The 17957-nt window shown below is 37.2% G+C and overlaps 1 protein-coding gene across 1 annotated transcript in view; it reads left to right on the top strand.

The window, feature by feature from the left end:
• LOC141542605 (putative polypeptide N-acetylgalactosaminyltransferase 8) overlaps positions 1–17326 on the top strand; it is a 34923-nt gene extending 17597 nt beyond the window's left edge. Inside the window, exons 7-11 of the mRNA XM_074267142.1 lie at positions 7970–8155; positions 9987–10124; positions 10696–10791; positions 11864–12031; positions 15459–17326. Of these exons, the coding sequence (XP_074123243.1) occupies positions 7970–8155; positions 9987–10124; positions 10696–10791; positions 11864–12031; positions 15459–15605 (735 nt within the window). The 3' untranslated portion in view covers positions 15606–17326. The remainder of the gene's footprint in view (positions 1–7969; positions 8156–9986; positions 10125–10695; positions 10792–11863; positions 12032–15458) is intronic.
• The last annotated feature ends 631 nt before the right edge of the window (positions 17327–17957 follow it).

Below are 17957 nucleotides of genomic sequence, written 5' to 3'. Positions count from 1 at the left end.
AGCTGTTCATTATTGTGATAATCATCCACAAGCTGTTATTAGGTTCTTATTATATGTCAGGTATTGTGCTAAGTTCTGGGGGTACAAAGAAAGGCAAAAACACACTCTACCCTCAAGGAGCTTACATTCTAATGGGAATGACAGCCCACAAAGAACTACATAGGAGTTGATTTCATAAGGAGGACTAGGAAAGGACCTCTTGAAGAAAATAGGATTTGAGCTAAGTCTCCAAAAAATCCAGGAAAACAAGGAAACAGGTGAGAAGGAAGAATGTTCCAGGCATGGAAGGATAGTCAATGAAAAGGCACCAAGAAGTAGGAGATAGAGGGCGGTTCTTAAAGAACACCAAGAAATCTTGCATCCCTAGAGCAGAAAGTATTTGAAGGGGATTAACTCTAAATAAGAAGATTGGAAAGGGGAGAAGAGGACAGGTGGTGAAGGACTTCAGAAGCCAAAGAGAAGATTTGGCATTTGATCTTGGAAATAATAGGGAGCCATGAAATTTATTGAGTAGGGGAGTAAAGGTCTGAACACTTCCATAAACTGATGCTGGCTTCCATTCTGGGTTGTCCACTTGATTCCTGCATCTTATTTCATTGGCACTATCATGTGGGGAAAGAGAAAACAAGAATTTTTAAATGCTTACTATGTGTTGGGCATTTTGCAAATATTTTCTCATTTGATTTGATACTTATAACAACCCTGGGAAAGAACTACAGTTATGACACCCATTTTACAGTTGAGGAAACTGAGGCAAACTGAGATTAGTGGATTTGCTTAGGGTCACATAGCTACATGGCTCAGTGGATAGTGCACTGAGTCTCGAGTCAGGAGAATTGAATTCAAATCTGATTTCAAACACTTTCTGTGTGATTTCTGTTTGCCTTAAACCGCTGGAGGAAATGGTGCACCATTTCATTTGCCAAAAAAAAGAAAAGAAAAGAAGCCATGGACAATATGGTCAATGGAGTGTTGAAGATTTGGACAGGACTGAACAACTGAACAATACCACAGCTTAATGCTTGAGGCTGGATTTGAACTCTGGTCTTTCTGATTTCAGGATTAGTGGTCAATCTACTTCACCTTAAAAGAAAAAAACAAAAGCAAATACTAGATTGAAGTCCAGAAGACCAAGAATTGAAAAATTCTGTGTCTGTCCCTTTAAAAGTCCCAACTGTGACCTCTGTCAGATGTCCTTTATAAGAATCTGGAACCTTTTCATTCAGCCCACCATCATCAACTCTTTGTCACCTAAGAAGTGGGTCCGAGAAAAAGGAGCACATTTGTGGAGCCACAAAATGGTTTGGCAGGACAGGGTCTGACATTTCACTGATAGAAGGAGCTCTCAGGTGAAAAAACTCACTATACAAAGCTGTTCATCTCCTTCACTGAAATATGTGGTTTTAGAATATTGCTTGAGGCACTTCAAGGTTAACTCACCCAGACAGGGCTGGAACCAGTTCTCACTAGTTTCAAGGCTGGCTCTCTGTCCGTTATGCCAAGCTACCTCTTAACCATGGGAAAAAAAGGAGGAGGGAAAAGTTGTTACACTATGGTAACTGGAGCTGAGTTAATCAGTAGTTGGATTCCACTGCAATGTTCTGTCTCTTCCCCCACTCATGTTTAGCAGTTTCCAAAGGATACAAGATGCTTAATGAAAATACAGAATAGTACAATTGTACTGCAAGGCACCATAAAACAGAAGTGTTGTTACTTCTTATTTATGTAATTTGTCATAGTGTGCCTTACAATTGGGGGATCATTGGGTCCCTAGAAATTTTATCTTCTCTCATTTGCAAAAGTATTCAAGCCTAGGCTAATTACTGTCTCCAGATTATCCCAGCAGCTCCATCACTTAGAACCCCTCCTCCTTTGAGATTTGTTGAGCCCATCTATAGCACCCCATCTACATTCTCAAAGTTAACAGAGCCAAAATAGAACTGATTTCTTCTCCTACAAATTAATCTTTAAATTACTTTCTTTCCTCTTAAAAGCAACATTGGAACCATATCTTAGAGTGATTTGGGCTTTTTCTCCAACAGACTTTTAGTACTTCTGCAGTACAGAAAAGACAGAGTCTAACCCTAAGTAACTCTATTCTTGTGAGAAATTTTCAGATGGCAGACAGGAGTGACCTTTTTTACCCAAATTCCGTTCAGGTCCATCCCCTCACCCCACCTGTATGCACAAGGGGAGGTACATGCTGCTTGCCTCTGCTATAGCTGGCAGAACTTGTCCCATATGCAAAACATTCCCAGGCATGGTTCTGGGCACCAATATGCTTCCATTTACCCAGTTCATAGACTGAGTCCTCCCTTACTTTTCCCCCTTCCTTCACTCTCCATAGCCATCAGTTGCCAAGATGTGGGCTCCATCTTGACAATACTTCTCATTTTTGTCTCTTCTACACTTGCATGGTTCCAGTCCAAAGGACCATATGGACTCTTTGTGCCTGGCCTGTGATAGAGCCTTCCAAGCTCGTATCAATTCGATTAACCACAGATGGACACATTGCACCTTGACCCCAACATAGTGAATGTCATTTTGGTTCTCTTTGAGAGTAAAGGACAACAACGAACCAACCATCAATGGAATTCTACCACCCATTCAGCTCCCCATTGGCTCTTGCTTGGACTATTGCAATTGCAATTGAACTGTTTGCATCTAGGCCAAATTCCTTTTCTAATCCACCTCCACAAAGCTGACAAATTAATCTTCCTGTGGCACAGGTCTGATCTTGTATCATTGTTCTGTTTAAGACTTCTAAGTGACTCCTTAATGTCTTCAGAATAAAGCATAAGCTCCTTATCCTGGAATTTAGGTTCCTCAGCGATCTGACACCAAGGCACATTTTTATCTTTAATTTCAATATTATCCTTTTTTGTACATTCTACTTTCTATTCAAATTGAACTTCTAGATATTCTCAAGGTGGCTTTCCCTTTCTCCCCTCTGTAATTTTCTTTAAGTAATGCCAACACCTGGAAAGCCCTCCTTTCTGACTTCAATTCTTATAATCTTTATTTTCCTTCAAACTCAGTTCCTGGCCCACCTTCTCTGAGAGACTTCTCACAGTTGTTAGTTTTATTTTGTATCTATGTAGGAATTTAAATGTCTTCAGGGAAGAGGCTGTCCCATTTTTGTCTTTTCCCCCCACGTGCCTATCATTTATCATATATACAAATATTTGATTATTAAAATTCTCCAAGGGATTATTTTTCTTGTGCTGACAATTGAGGTTTCTGGAATTCAATTTCCTCATCTGTAAAATGGAAAAGTTCCAATCCTATCATTCTGTCAGCTTCTTGGCAATTGGGTAGCATAGTGGGTAAAAGTGTTGGACTTGGAGTCAAGATGACTTAAGTTCAGATATGCCATCAGACACTTAATCCCTGGGCAAGTCACATAACTCTCTCTAAACTAGCTTTACCTACGTTGGCTTCTCTCTGTTTTATCAGACTATCATGCTCTTGTTTTTCCTTCACCTTTCTGAGATTGATAATTGAATTCATATTTTAAACTGTTACCATTGACTTCCATATTTTTAATATCTAATGAATTAGACATTTTAAGGGTTAGTGTGCATGTCCTTCTTACAGCATTTAGCTTACATTGATTAAATGTCTGAATGAAATTATTGAAACCTGGGTCTATAGATTTTTTTCTATATCTCAACAATTATTTATTTTAATAAATGACAGTAAAATTCTTCTAACTGCATACTTTATCTTTTTCTCATTTACCCTCATTTCTTCTGCTCCTACTTTGAAGAAATTTGCTCTTTAATCTAGAAATTGAGCAGTCTGTACACCTGATTCTCACACTAATGAGGTTTTTCCTGCCAATTGTGTTTCAGTGTTCACCATGTTTGCTAAATTAATTCTTTTCTTGAGGATAGCAATCATGATGCATAGTCATGAGAATTCTCAAAGATGTATCTAACTTCTCTCATTTTTAATCCTGCTTAGATTTCTATTACATTTCTGACCATCCCCATCTATTCCATCTTTGTTATTGGAGTCACCAAGTGTCTAAGTGCATGTGCAGATTTAGTTTGAATGATCTCATCAAGTCTTTGGTGCTATAGATGGGCTCAACAAACCTCAAAGGAGGAGGGGTTCTAAGTGATGGAGATGCTGGGATAATCTGGAGACAATAATTAGCCTAGGCTTGAATACTTTTGCAAATGAGAGAAGATAAAATTTCTAGGGACCCAATGCTCCCCCAATTGTAAGGCACACTATGACAAATTACATAAATAAGAAGTAACAACACTTCTGTTTTATGGTGCCTTGCAGTACAATTGTACTATTCTGTATTTTCATTAAGCATCTTGTATCCTTTGTGTACCATAGTGTAACAACCTTTCCCTCCTCCTTTTTTTTCTCATGGTCAAAAGGTAGTTTGGCATAATGGACAGAGAGCCAGCCTTGAAACTAGTGAGAACTGGTTCCAGCCCTGTCTAGCACCTTGAAGTGCCTCAATTATTTCCACTGTGGACTTTTCACAAATACTTATGAGTTTGATAAAACCACTTTTGCAAATTCCTTTATTGGCTTCTCCAAGAAGAAACTATTAGCCTTCCTTCCATTTAGCTGTTACTTCTTCCTTTTGGTTTTGTTTAAAGCAAGAATGTCAAGATTGATACTTTATATTTCTTTGAGAAAATAGGTTCATTTGTTGATCACTGGATAAGGAACTCACATTTAGAATATTAACAGCTAAGTTAAAGTGGATGGTTTAAAGATGGTTAAAAAAAAAAGCAAAAACAAAACATCCACCCTTCCACCCATACACAGACACAAAGCAAACCAAGAAACAATTGTGTAATTCTTAATTACTCTGTTTTCTGCCACTCTGCAGAAATAGAAGGGGGACTCAATAGACTGAGAACAATTTTTCATTTTCTTTATTAGATGACTTCAGAATTTGTCTACAATGGCAATAGTGTTAATGATGACTGATCCTCATATAGCAGATTTAATTTGTTTCCAGGATTGCACATGAAAACTTTCTAGGATGGTAGAACCTGCCAGATCTTATGGTTATCCAAGATAATCTTTCAAAATTCTACGTCATCTCCATTTTGCAATGAAGCAACCATGTAGGAGCACTTCATTTACATAACCTGGGTGCTGGTGAAGTCCTTTATGTGGAAGAGGTTGGGGAGCCTCCTTCTGGAAAAAGCATGATTATGTACAGTGGAAGAACTTGGAGAGATTATACTCTAATTAGTGCTAGTCTGATAGCCATATGATGAAAAAGCCTCTGTGATTGGCTATGAAGCGGGAACTCAAAAGTTACCAGACTCTTCGTGTGGAGTGTTTCCCACTTGCTGGCATTGGACAAGGAAGATGAGTTACCTTCTGGTAGGAAAGGGACCTTGGGCTCTTTCACCTGAAGTTGACATGAAACTGAGCACACAACCCTGTTATTGCTTCTGTTTGTCCATTCTTTCTTAGTCCCCGATGAAGGAAGTCAGAGATAGTTATGATCTCTTGACTTCAAGAAATCAAGAAGGAAGATCTCAGGAATGGAATCTATATTGGATTTTGCAACCAACCAGCTTAGCATCAGTTTTCTGAAGAACCACTTTTGGGATTTAGGAGGAAAAGAGCCATCTAGCTGCAATGCTACACTTGACAAAATTGGTGGGACCAATGCTATGTAGAAATTGTATTAAATAATATTTCTCTTTTCCCAGAGAATTTATATTTCTATTCTTTTTCTATGTTAAAGTAGATATCCATTTGTAAATGTTAATAAATCTTAACTGGTTTACCACACCAAAATGGAGGGCTTTAACCTATAGCACTAATCATCATACATTTCTGGCCCCTCAGAGGCATCCCTAGAACTCTGAGGAGGGGATATACCTGGTCACATCCTGGGAAAGTGAGACTAGAGCACAATTGCTCCACACACCTAACAACATTGTGAAGTAATTTTAGTAAGTATTTTTATCTCTGTTTTATAAATTAAAAAACTGGAACTCAGAGAGGTTATAACTTACCTAGATTCACACATTTACTAAATTTTGAAAACAGGATGCAAGACCAGATATTGAAACCACCAGACTGGTCTTATTTCTACTGTATCATGATGACTCTCAGAGGTATGACATTGTGAGAAAGAGAGCATTCTATTAATTAAAGCATTAAACAAAGGAATAAATTAGCCATAGCCCTTTGCTATCTTGAAAAGGAAACAAGTGGCAATGAGAACATTGATCTAAGAGTCAGAAAAATTCTAGTCCTTTTATTACACTTGGGAGTTCTAACATCAGAGGCAAAATCTCTTACTTTTGCTTAGCCTCAGCTTCCTCATCTATAAACCTGAGATAGTAATAATATTGACTCTTCCTACTTAAATTTTTTTTTGTGGCAGCCAAATGGGATAATGAATATAAAAGAGCTTTGAAAGTCATAATTTATTTCAGTACCAGAGTAAGAAGAAAACAACAGGCAGTTATGTCAGTGTAAAGAGTAATAAAAGCTAGAGCTCAGAAGAGCTGGATTCTAGTCCTAACCCTGCAAAAATTACCTTGGACAAACACTTAAAAATGAAAAAAAAAGTATACAGAAATTAAATGGTGTGTCCAAGATAATAATGATTCTACTACTTGCTGTTTAGTCAGATTCGATTTGGGATTTTCTTAACAAAGATAGTGGAGTAGTTTGCCTTTGCCTTTTCCAAGTCATTTTACAAATGAGGAAACTGAAGCAAACAGGATTAAGTGACTTGGCCGAAGTCACACAACTAAGTGTCTGGGATTGGATTTCATTATTTCATTTTTATCCTCACAAAAACTCTCGGGGGAGAGAGAGTAGGAACTATAATTGTGCTCATTTTACAAATGAGGAAAGTAAGGCAAAGGTTAAATTACATGTTTAAGGTCACATATCTAGTACTTGTCTGAGATTAGAATTGAATTTAGGGCTTCCTATTGCAGGCTTACCACTCTATCCACTACTCTTCCTATTTGGTCACCGAAGCTTTTCTAGAAAAATGATACTATCTCTTTTATATCTATAACATCCTTCATTATGCAAAATAACCCCAAAATATTTTTGTGGGATTGTCTTTTAGGGAAAGTATATTGTCCTAAGAAAATTTGAAATTAAGATTATAAAAATAAATAATAAAATATTTTATCCATTTAAAGTATTATGAAGATACTCTTTGGGAAGCTGATTGGCAAGAAGGAAGGCTGTTCAAAAGCCAGTTTTTTCGACTCACCAAAGTAATCTGTAAATGTAAGGAACACTGTCTGGAATAAGACTTGGCAATCCTTGCATCTTCTCTTATTACTTATTATTATGCCGGTAATAACAACCTATCCTAATGTTTTTGTGAAATATCTGGGGAAAGAAATATAATTGCATATTTGTATTCAGTTGATTGTGGTAGAAAATTGGAATCTGAAAAAAATCATGCAGCTTCCATGGTTGATGAATAAAGGGAGGAAAAAAACCAAATCATTTATTAAGCACCGGTATGAGCCAGACTGGAAGACAAGAGACAGACTTCTTTTTGTTTAAGTCAACTTTCAATTTTTAAAAAAATCCATGTGTTCCTAAATGGAGGAAATAGTGAAGAAGCTTAGAATGTTAAAATGGTTTAGGGAATTGAACAGATGCTTAGAAAAGAGAATAAATACTTCATCCACTTCTCTCCTCTTCCTCCTTCATGATGTCTCTCTCCCCATCCCCCCATTCCCCACACCCTGATCTAAAATTCTGGGAAGGAGAGATAATTTCTCCCCTAAATAGGAAGAAAAATTCCTAGCAAAGATGAGTTTGACTTGCTGGAAAGAGTATGTTAGACATGCAGCTTAGACAAAGACCTGGTAGAGGCTAGATTTTTGTTTTGAAAAAATAGAACTAAAATGTAGCTTGGAAATGTTAGAATTACATTCACTTGACCACTTCTAGGACCCATCGTGCCCATGTGCTTCTTTCTTGACCACAGGTGTGGCAGTGTGGGGGCAAGATTGAGGTCTTGCCCTGCTCCCGAGTTGCTCACTTAGAGCGAGCCCACAAGCCTTACGCTCCGAAGCTGGGATTGGCCATAAAACACAATGCTCTTCGGGTGGCTGAAGTGTGGATGGATGAGTACAAATCCATGGTCTACTTCTTTTGGAATCTGCCTCTAGAGGTTTGTTGGGGACTTTGAAAAAGGAGGGGCAAACAGAATGGGAAGGATATCAAAGAGCATAGAGAAAAAAGTGGGAATGCAGCCCTGGCCAAGGTGTTACCTAGCAGTCTCCTTTCACTGAATCCCACATCCATTAAGTCCACGGAGGAGGCTAGAGATGCTGAGTCCTCCAAAGTATAGCTGGCTTTGTGACAGAGAGACCGTTGTAATTCTGTCACATGTGCAAGAAAGTGCTTAGCTACAATACTACAATACTCATGTTTGTGATTGAAATTGCTAAAACTGAGTTCGCCTTGTGCTAGCATGCACATGGAGCCTTGAGATAGGCTCGCTGGTCCTTCTTGCCAAGATGTCTTCACAGAAGACAGTAAAAGCACATTTGGTGCACTAGGAACCTAAACATCCTGGTTAGAAGAGGTGACTGGAAAATGTTTAGAAGAGAAAATCTCCCAGTTGAGCTGAGAGAGGGGAGCTAGCAATACCACTACATAATAGGGAAGCTCTTGGTGGGTTTGACTTAGGGAATTGTGGGAGCCAGTTTTAGAGAGCTTGGAGAGTCAAAAGTTGAATTTTCAGGGTAAGCATTTTTACCTCCGAAATTAGAAACTGCTATAAATCAAGGCTTGATTTATTTTTGTTTTATTGATTTCTAGATTAAGAAAGTGTTAATAAAACAAATTAAACTTAAAAGTTTGTGTGTACCCATTCCTTTCTCTCCCCCTAAGGAGCCTAGTTGTTAAACATTTGCCAGTTTGCCCCTATATTATTCTATAATTGCTTGAGCTCAGCTAGAATATGGTTGGTTTGTGGTTGTCTTCTGTTCTCAGACTACCGAAATGACATCATTATATTGGGGTCAAAATATAGTGTGTCTGACTGTGACTGATCAGGCCAATATAAGCTCAGAAGGCTTGATTTACTTTAAGTTGAATATCAATAAATCATATAAAATTTGGAGTGGAGATGTCTCTAAATCTGCTCATCTTGAGTTGCTCATAGAACACAAGGTCTTTGTTGATGCGGGCCTATTATGCTGAATGTCTCCTGTCTCATAATCAATGCCAAAGTTCTACAGAGAAATTATGAGAATGTCCTTGTATTGCTTCTTCTGACCACCATGGGAATGCTTTTTTGTATGAGTTCTCCATAAAATAGTATTTTTAGGCAAACATATATAGAAAATTCAGAGAATAAAGTCATCACCAGCCTAGAGATCTAATAACTGCAGGTTGATAATAATAATAATAACAATAATAATGATAACTGGCATTTATATAGTGATTTTAGATTTGCAAAGTGCTATATATCTTCTATCTCATTTAAGCCTTACCGTATCCCCAGTTTGACTGGTGTGAAATAGATATTAAAGTTCCCAGAAAGAAAAGATTACATGAAGTTCCCTTATTTAACTAACTAAAGTATCACTAATGTAAAAATTAATTCAGAGTTTGATTATAGGATGAGAACTCAGCTATTCAGTTATACCATAATACAAAAGAATAATGAAAAAAATAGGACTCCATGTTGTCCTGACTCTTCTTGGTTCTCTCTGTGTGTCTGTCCATCTGTATTGTTCTTGCTTTTGATGTCAGAGAAAGCATTTTGCTGATCCAAATGTTAAACAACACAAATTTCTGTCTTGTTCAATCTTAATCAGTTTCTTGACATATAGGGAAGCAAGTCCACATGAGGACCAAAGAACATGAAAGTTACACACAAAACCCTAGACAGATACCAACTTGTCCTTTGGAGTGATCTCCCCCCAGAAACTAATAAAAGTATTTTACATTGTGATACATAGGTATTTGGATGACAAGATATTTCTTCACAGAACCCAGGAATCGAATATGGAGATATCTCTCCCAGGAAGGAACTCCAAAAGAAATTGAAATGCAAAAGTTTTGACTGGTACCTCAAAAATGTGTATCCCTCTCTAAAGCCAATTCAAAACATTGTTGGCTATGGAAAAGTGAGTGCTGTGTTCATGACTTTCTCTCTCCCTCTTACTACCCTCCAAAAATCATATAATATAAAACTCTGTTTGACCTAAATTCATTTTGGGTATTTTATTCTAAAACTAGAGCCCTTTCTGTGCCATAACCAATGTTTCTTCCCTTTCCAAGATATCCAGGCTTCTTGCATTTCTCAGGCCCTACTTCATCCTACTTCTTTCCCCTCGCTCACCTCTTCCAGTTTTCTCCTCCACAACAACTTCTCCAACTTTTGCTCTATTCTCTTGAGAATTTTAGCTCCCAAAAGATGTTTAAGAAATCTCATTCCCCCATCTCAAGCATGTGGAAACACCTTAAAGGCCTAAAACTAAGAACAGACATGTTGAAATACCTACAACATTTTAGAATTACAAGATGATATCATATTGTTGTATTTGTTTCCTTCCTATCACTGAGGTCCCAAATTCCATTTCCTTTTAGTAGGCATTCCTTATGATATTCCCCAGATGGAAAATGTTAGGGAGGAATAATGGGCCTACTTCTTTTGCCTCTCCTCACTAAATATATGGTGTGACTTTTGCTTTCTAGATGAAGAACTCTGCAAATGAACACGTCTGCATTGATGAGGGACCTTTTTCATCAAATACTCCAATCTTGGAAAATTGTAAAGAGTACAGATCACAGGTATTATCTATTGATGATCTTGCCTATCGTAATCTTTGCTAGTTCTTACAGTTAGAACTACAGTTAGCACATTTCCCTTGGGAGATTGGGAAATAGTTCATGTTAAAGGGATGTGTAATATGAAGGAAACATCTAAATTTGGACAAAGCTTTTTTTGTTCTCAATGTAGGTAGCAAAGGGATGATACTATAAAATGTGAGCATTAGTATTTACAGGATTCCAAAAGAATCCTTCCAAAAGAATCCTTCCAAAAGAAGTAGACCATGGATTTGTACTCATCCATCCACACTTCAGCCACCCGAAGAGCATTGTGTTTTATGGCTGATCCCAGCTTCAGAGCATAGGGCTTATGGGCTCTCTCTAAGTGAGCAACTCGGGAATAGGGCAAGACCTCAATCTTGGCCCCACACTGCCACACCTGTGGTCAAGAAAGAAGCACATGGGCACGATGGGTCCTAGAAGTGGTCAAGTGAATGTAATCCTAACATTAGAATGGTTCCACCTATCACTGTAATATTCATTCTTCTCATTAATCATTTAAGCAATCTGAGCTGATTGGCACTCTCAAGAACACTCATTCTATGAAGGACACATAAACCTTATGTGTGAGTATGTGTGTGTATATATGAGAGTACCAAATGATCACTCCATTTATTAATAAAATGCTAGAATTATTAATAAAATTATCAATTACCCAAAAACTATGTCTCTTGAACTTTTTAAACATCACTTAAAAGAAAAGACATTCCCTAACATGATCAGTTCTGAAAGCCCATAGGTTTTCCAATTTAGTATTTTTCCCTATGGAGCCATGCTCTCTTGTATCATGTTGCTATTGGGACTAAAATGGAATTAAGGCAAAAAAAATCTATCTCACCCTTATAGAAGTTTTCTTTTTCATGGAAATAAAGGAGACAATGGAGTAAGATGAAGAGTATACTTCTGCTTCCTGAGAATAGGGATGGAAAAAACAAAGACTTCCCATATGCTGATCTCTTTAGTTTTTTTCTAGGTATAATATTTTCTATAGATGGTTCTTCATTGTTGACAGGTTCCTCTGATCTTTTTTTAGCTCATTTTCTACTGCAGGACAGGAGAATTCTATGTGGGGCGCCTATATGCTGAGTGGTATTGGCAAGATCGCTGCCTCATAGACCCAGGTGAAGGGCATTGGCCAATATTAAAGACATGCACTGAAGCAATTAATAAAGAGCTATACATGTACTGGGATTTTAAACAGGTGAGTTGATGGAGTTTTCTAATTCTCTTAAAGATTTAGATAAAGAATTAAATTTTGATATAAAAGGAAATTCGACATCATTTCCCATTTTGGGGCAGGAGAGTGACATAGTAAAAGATGTATTTTGGAAATATTATTCAGAAGAAGTAGTCATTGGGTCATGATATCATAGATCGAGAACATAACAGGATCTCAGAGGCCATCTGTACCTCATTTTGCAGATAAAGAAATTGAGTTTCAATAAAAAGGTGATTTAACAAACACCAAATAAAATAGCCATCTATCATCTCTAATTTTTCTAAAAATCTTTAGGTCCTTCTTCTTTTGTTTTTCTTTCTGTTACATGTGTTTAAGACTCATTTATTTCTTCATTGCATTCAGTGTTTTTTCCTGTTTACTAATATTTCCAACTTTGGTTTCTAGATTAGGGTCTTGTGCTTGGGACAGATTCCCTTCTGGATATGAGTCATCCCTGATTGATCCTGAATTGAATGTATAAAACTGCTCCTTGCTTTCTGCAGGATTGTCTGTCCTCTCCTGCTGTTCTGTTCAGTATCTGTCCCTTTCCTTTTCAGAAGCTTAGAGCCCTGAACCCAGATTTACCCATTTGCCCAGAAGGGACTTCAGTGGCCAATTGTAATCAATACTGTACTCTCAAAAAATTCCTATTGTGATTTATCTAACAAGGAATCCTCCAGCTTCTGCTTGAAGACCTTCAAGGTCAGGGAACTCACTACTTCTCAAGACATCCAGCTCTGATTGTTAGGAAGTTTTTGGTTTTTTTTCCTGACGTCATAACTACATTTGCCTCCTTGCTGTTTCAGCCAGTTGCTTCGGTTTCTTCTCTTTGGGGACAAATTGAGCATTTGACAAATTGATACATTTCCCACATTACAGCCTTTCAGGCAGAGCTATCATGCCTCCCTGAGTCTTTTCTTCTCCAGGATAACGACTTCTTTCAGCTGCTTTTTAAGGGGTTTAGGCCCAAAATCCTTTGCATACTGTTTTCTTCTGAATAGTCTAATGGGATATGAGGTAAATACTCTCCTGTAGGAGAGAGATCTACTGGCAGAGAGAGATCCAGGGCAGCTAGATGGTGCAGTGGGTAGAATGGTGAGCCTGGAGTCAAGATGACCTCGGATATTTGCTAGATTTGAGATGTTAAGCAAGTCACTTAACCCTGTTTGCCTCAGTTTCCTCATCTGTAAAATGAGCTAGTGAAAGAAATGCACCCCACTACTGTCTTTGCCAAGAAAGCCCCAAACGGGGTCACAAGAGTTGGACAACAACCCATTCTTTATGCCACTAATGCCTTGCATGAAGCTGATGCTCTTCAGCCATGTTGGGGATCAGTTGTCTAGACAATTTCTGGATTGACTGATTAAGTCAAGTGAGCCATCTCCCTCAGCATCCCCTCCTGTTTGCTACAGGTACAAAAGAATTGATACTTTTAATTCAGGATAGGGGATTATACATCAGTGTCAGAGTAAAGAATCAGAGAGAAGCCTTATTCCCTTTACTTTGTGAACCTAGAAAGACTGATATCTTTTCAGCATTTTTAGATCCATTTCCCTAGCGCAACAATTATTTTTTTTGATAGCACACAACGATTAGTAAAATAATTTTTTAGCCTCTATCCCAAATATGTTTGTTTACTATATATCTATATCTATATCTTTATATATGTATATATATATACATATATCTATATAAGTTGTATACATATACTACAGTATCAGTATGTTTTACACAGCATAAAATGAATACAAAAATGAAAATTAAAAAGAATGGGATAAAGAAATAAACAATATCTTAAATTTTTTTTATTTAAATGTTAAAAATAATTAAATAATTTTGAGCCCCTGGCCCAAATGTATGTTTGTATGCTATATATGTATACATATATAAGTTGTATACGTGTACTATATATGTACTATAGTATTAGTGTTTTATACAGCATAAAACAATTATAAAAATAAAAATTAAGAAGAATGGGATAAAGAAAAATACCTTAATTTTTTTATCTAAATGGTAAAAAAAAAAAAACAAAAACCAAAACCAATTGACTCACTAAATATTTTAAACAATTTTTTCAGTGGGAACAGTATGATTCAATATGCTTCATTTTAAAAGAAGTATCCTGGGGATAATAGAATAGGATACATATTGAATTGTCTCTGGTTTCAATTTAGCAAGTTTTCAGTTGAAATCCATTCTCTATTTAATTGATTCTATTTAATGAATGGTATCACAATTTAATTTACTATTCATATTTGTATATTTTAGTCTTGTTTTCAAATGAATATGAAACACATATTCAGAGGATAGAAAGAGAAGTAGAGCATAATAAAGCAGGAAAAGTTGTTTGGGTGTAGGTTGGTAAAGGACTTTAAATGTCAAATAGAAAAGTTTATATTGTATCTAAGTGCCAATAGGAACCACTAGATTTTTATTCATTATGGGCATGATATATATAGTCAGACTTGTCTTTTAGGTGTCCCTTAGTACCTTTAGAAGAATGGGAATAGGGAAAGACGAGACAGGGACACCAGTTAGTAGGTCACTGCCATAGATCAAGAGGGAGATAATGAGGGCCTGAACTGTATTGTTGCCTGTGTGAGTACAGAAAAGACAGAAATATTGTAGAGATGGAAAGGTTCAAGATTTGTCAACTGCTTGGACCTGTGAGGTGAATAAAAGTTAGGGAGCTGAGGGGGATACTGGGGTTGTAAACCCAGGTGACTGATATCCTAGTGGTATCATTATAGCTAAGATCTGGAAGAGTTGGAGGGAAAGTTAATAAAATATGATCCAAGACACTGCGTATAATATATCCATCTCTGCTTCTTGTGTTAGATTCACTCTTCCCTACCAAAATGAAAAGAGATAGGGTGAGATTCTTATTCATCAGTTACTGACTTAGGAGTACAAAGGGCCCCTTTGGGGAACGTTTGCTGGGTAGTCATTAGGTGATATGGAACATAGATGGGTTAGAGTAACAATTTTTCCTAATAGCACAACTGTTGTCTGTTGTTGAATTATAACTAGTGACATAAAAGAGAAAGAGAGAGGATTAGGAGCTTGTAAAGCTTGTAAAGGAAGGAAGGTACATATGAATGATTGCCTCTGGGAGAGTGCTATGCAATCCATCTTCCCACCCTCCAACTGTTCCTAACAGATTCTTTGAGGTCATACCACTTCCCTCCAGAGTCTAAGCCCCTCACTTTGAAGACAGCCTATGATCCCTTTACCACAAATGCATTGTACAACCATCCTTAATTTTAATCTGATGTTGAGAACTTGGGTAATTTGGGCATCTTCTTGAAAGTTGCAGCAGAAGAAACCAGAGAGTAGTATAGATAGGGGTATGGAAAAGGGGGCTAACAGGACAATTCAGTCCTACTGTCTCTTCTCTTTTCCCATCAAGGGGGCAGCTGTCATCAATCGGACCACCAAGAGGTGCCTGGAGATCAAGAACCACTCCAGTTTTTATATCCTTGTGCTCCGGGAGTGCACTGGCCAAATATGGACTATCCAACATACTGTCAGAGAAGAAGCTGCCAGCAGGTATTGAGCCATTCAAGCAACTTGAACCCAGGAAACTGAGATCTGGGAACAAGGTTTTTCAATTAGAGACAACTAGCAATTTTCCCTCTACTCAAAGTAGAGAGCACATTGTGATTTATATGTAGTGACAATTTCCCCACATACAAGTAATGGGATAATATCATAAATTCCTTATAATAATATCAAAGAATCATCTAGTTCAATCCCCTCATTTTATGAATGAAGAAATTGAAGTCTGGGTCCTCTGATACTAAATTCAACATTTTTTCCGTTATATTATAATGCTGAGAGAGAAAGAGGGAAATAGAAAAAATACAGAGAGGGGGGGAAGGGGGAAATGAGTTGTGAATGCCTTTACATTCTAAAGAGATATTTCTCTTTAGAAATATCTTTGGACTGGAAGGGTAGGAAAAAAGAAAAACTGTCACTATTTGTTTCCATTACTCCCCACTAAAAACAAAACAAAACAAGCCATACAAACAGCGACATTCCAGAGATCTGCTAGTAAATGTCTTAACAACTGAATCTCCTAAAATGTACTCATGATACACTTTTAAGTCTTACATTCATTATTAACATCTTCTTCATCACTTTCCTTAAGTCTAGACAATCAATAAACAATAAATCAAACCATGATTTGTAACATATGTCAATATCAGATGTAAATCTTCACATTGAAAATTTAACAATCAGTTCTCAGTGGCCTGAATGAGCTGGCTGCAGCACACCCCTGGCTAATCTCTCTGAAACAGCATTTGCTGGCTGGGTATATGTGTATTTATTGGGGAAAAATTTGAGGCTGAGGAGATGAAAGAAGGTCAAGAGAGTAAAAAAGGGATAGCAGGCTTGTTTTGTATAACTTTATCCCCATACCTAGTGTTAGATTTGAAAATTAACAAACAATGGTCCAACCATGGTCAATTTATTAATTAAGCTAGCAGTAACAAATAACTTGGGTCAAAGGAGTCTCTTAATGACCAAAGATCCTGAGGTAGAACTTACCAGTCTTTATAAAGTTTTGGGAAGTACAGAATTGCTTAGTTATATAGTGAGATCAGAAAATCTATGTAGTCTGGGAGCAGTTTCTTTTTTTGATGTTTCTTCATATAAAGAATGCAAATTAGATTAGCTTTTTTTTTTTTTTTTTTTTTTAGCATTATCTTCTTTTAAATTCTGCACATCAGGCTCCTTGTGGGACATTCTAAGGGATGTGCTCCTCCTAACCTTCCAAATGATGAGGTCTACGTTTCTTTCTCTCTCCCTCTTTAAAAACACACACACACACACACACAAATAGAAAATTTGATATTTCTTCAAAAAGCAAATTATAAATTAACCAAGCTATGGGATCAGGTTCTTATTTTTCCCTGCCTTTCCTCAATGGCAAATAATTCCAAGGATAGGGGAGCAGGTCTGGGAGAATTTAGAGTGGACTGACTCAATCCTAATCTCTCATACCTTGAAAGCACATGTCTCAGGATCAGTAAAAGGAATGTATTTGTTTACATTTGAATCTATGGGTTGCTTCCCTATTTGTTGTAGTTTTTGACTTAGAATGTAAAGTCACATTCTCAGTCAATGAGAATGAATCAGTGGGGATGGTTAATATTATGTAAGGGAAATTATACAGTGCCCCTTCTGTCTGTGCTCCACTTTCACCTTTCCATATGGTGAGAGTGATTGCCCGCTTCTCATGAGAATTGAATAAACTTTCTCCTGGCACCTTGAGACATCTCTGGCATTTATTGGGTGAGCTGAATACCACACACATTGTGTGTGTGTGTGTGTGTGTGTGATTTAAAACTTAAATAGAAAAAATCATTGATATGTGCATAGCAAAACATAAGAAAAATTCAAAATATAAAACAATAAATTGTACCTTGCTCTAGGTACAAAAGAATTGATACTTTTGGGAGCAGCTAAGTACTGCAGTATATACAAAACCAGGTCTGGATTTAGGAAGGCTCATCTTCTTGAATACAAACTCGGCCTCAGACACTTGCTAGCTATCTGACTCTGGGCAGGTCATTTAGCCCAGTTTGCCTCAGTTTCCTCATTTGTAAAAAAATGAGCTGGAGAAGGAAATAGCAAATCACCCCAGTATCTTTGCCAAGAAAATCCCAAATGATGCCACAAAGAGTTGGAAATAACTGAAAAACAACTGAACAAGAAAACCTTATACATGCCATTTAAGCCTTTGCAGTTTAATATCATGATGTATATATAAAACAAGGGTAAAACCACTTATACTACCTATTGTGAGAGTCAACTGAGATGAGGTATATAAACTGTAAAGCTCTATATAAATACCACACCGTACTTCTTTGAATTTGTCCATCATGCTCCCCTCATAAAATAC

Source organism: Sminthopsis crassicaudata, chromosome 5 (genome assembly GCF_048593235.1).
Source record: "Sminthopsis crassicaudata isolate SCR6 chromosome 5, ASM4859323v1, whole genome shotgun sequence".
Lineage (NCBI taxonomy): Eukaryota > Metazoa > Chordata > Mammalia > Dasyuromorphia > Dasyuridae > Sminthopsis > Sminthopsis crassicaudata.
Note: the sequence above shows the minus strand (reverse complement) of the source record. Positions and strands in the feature narration are given on the sequence as shown.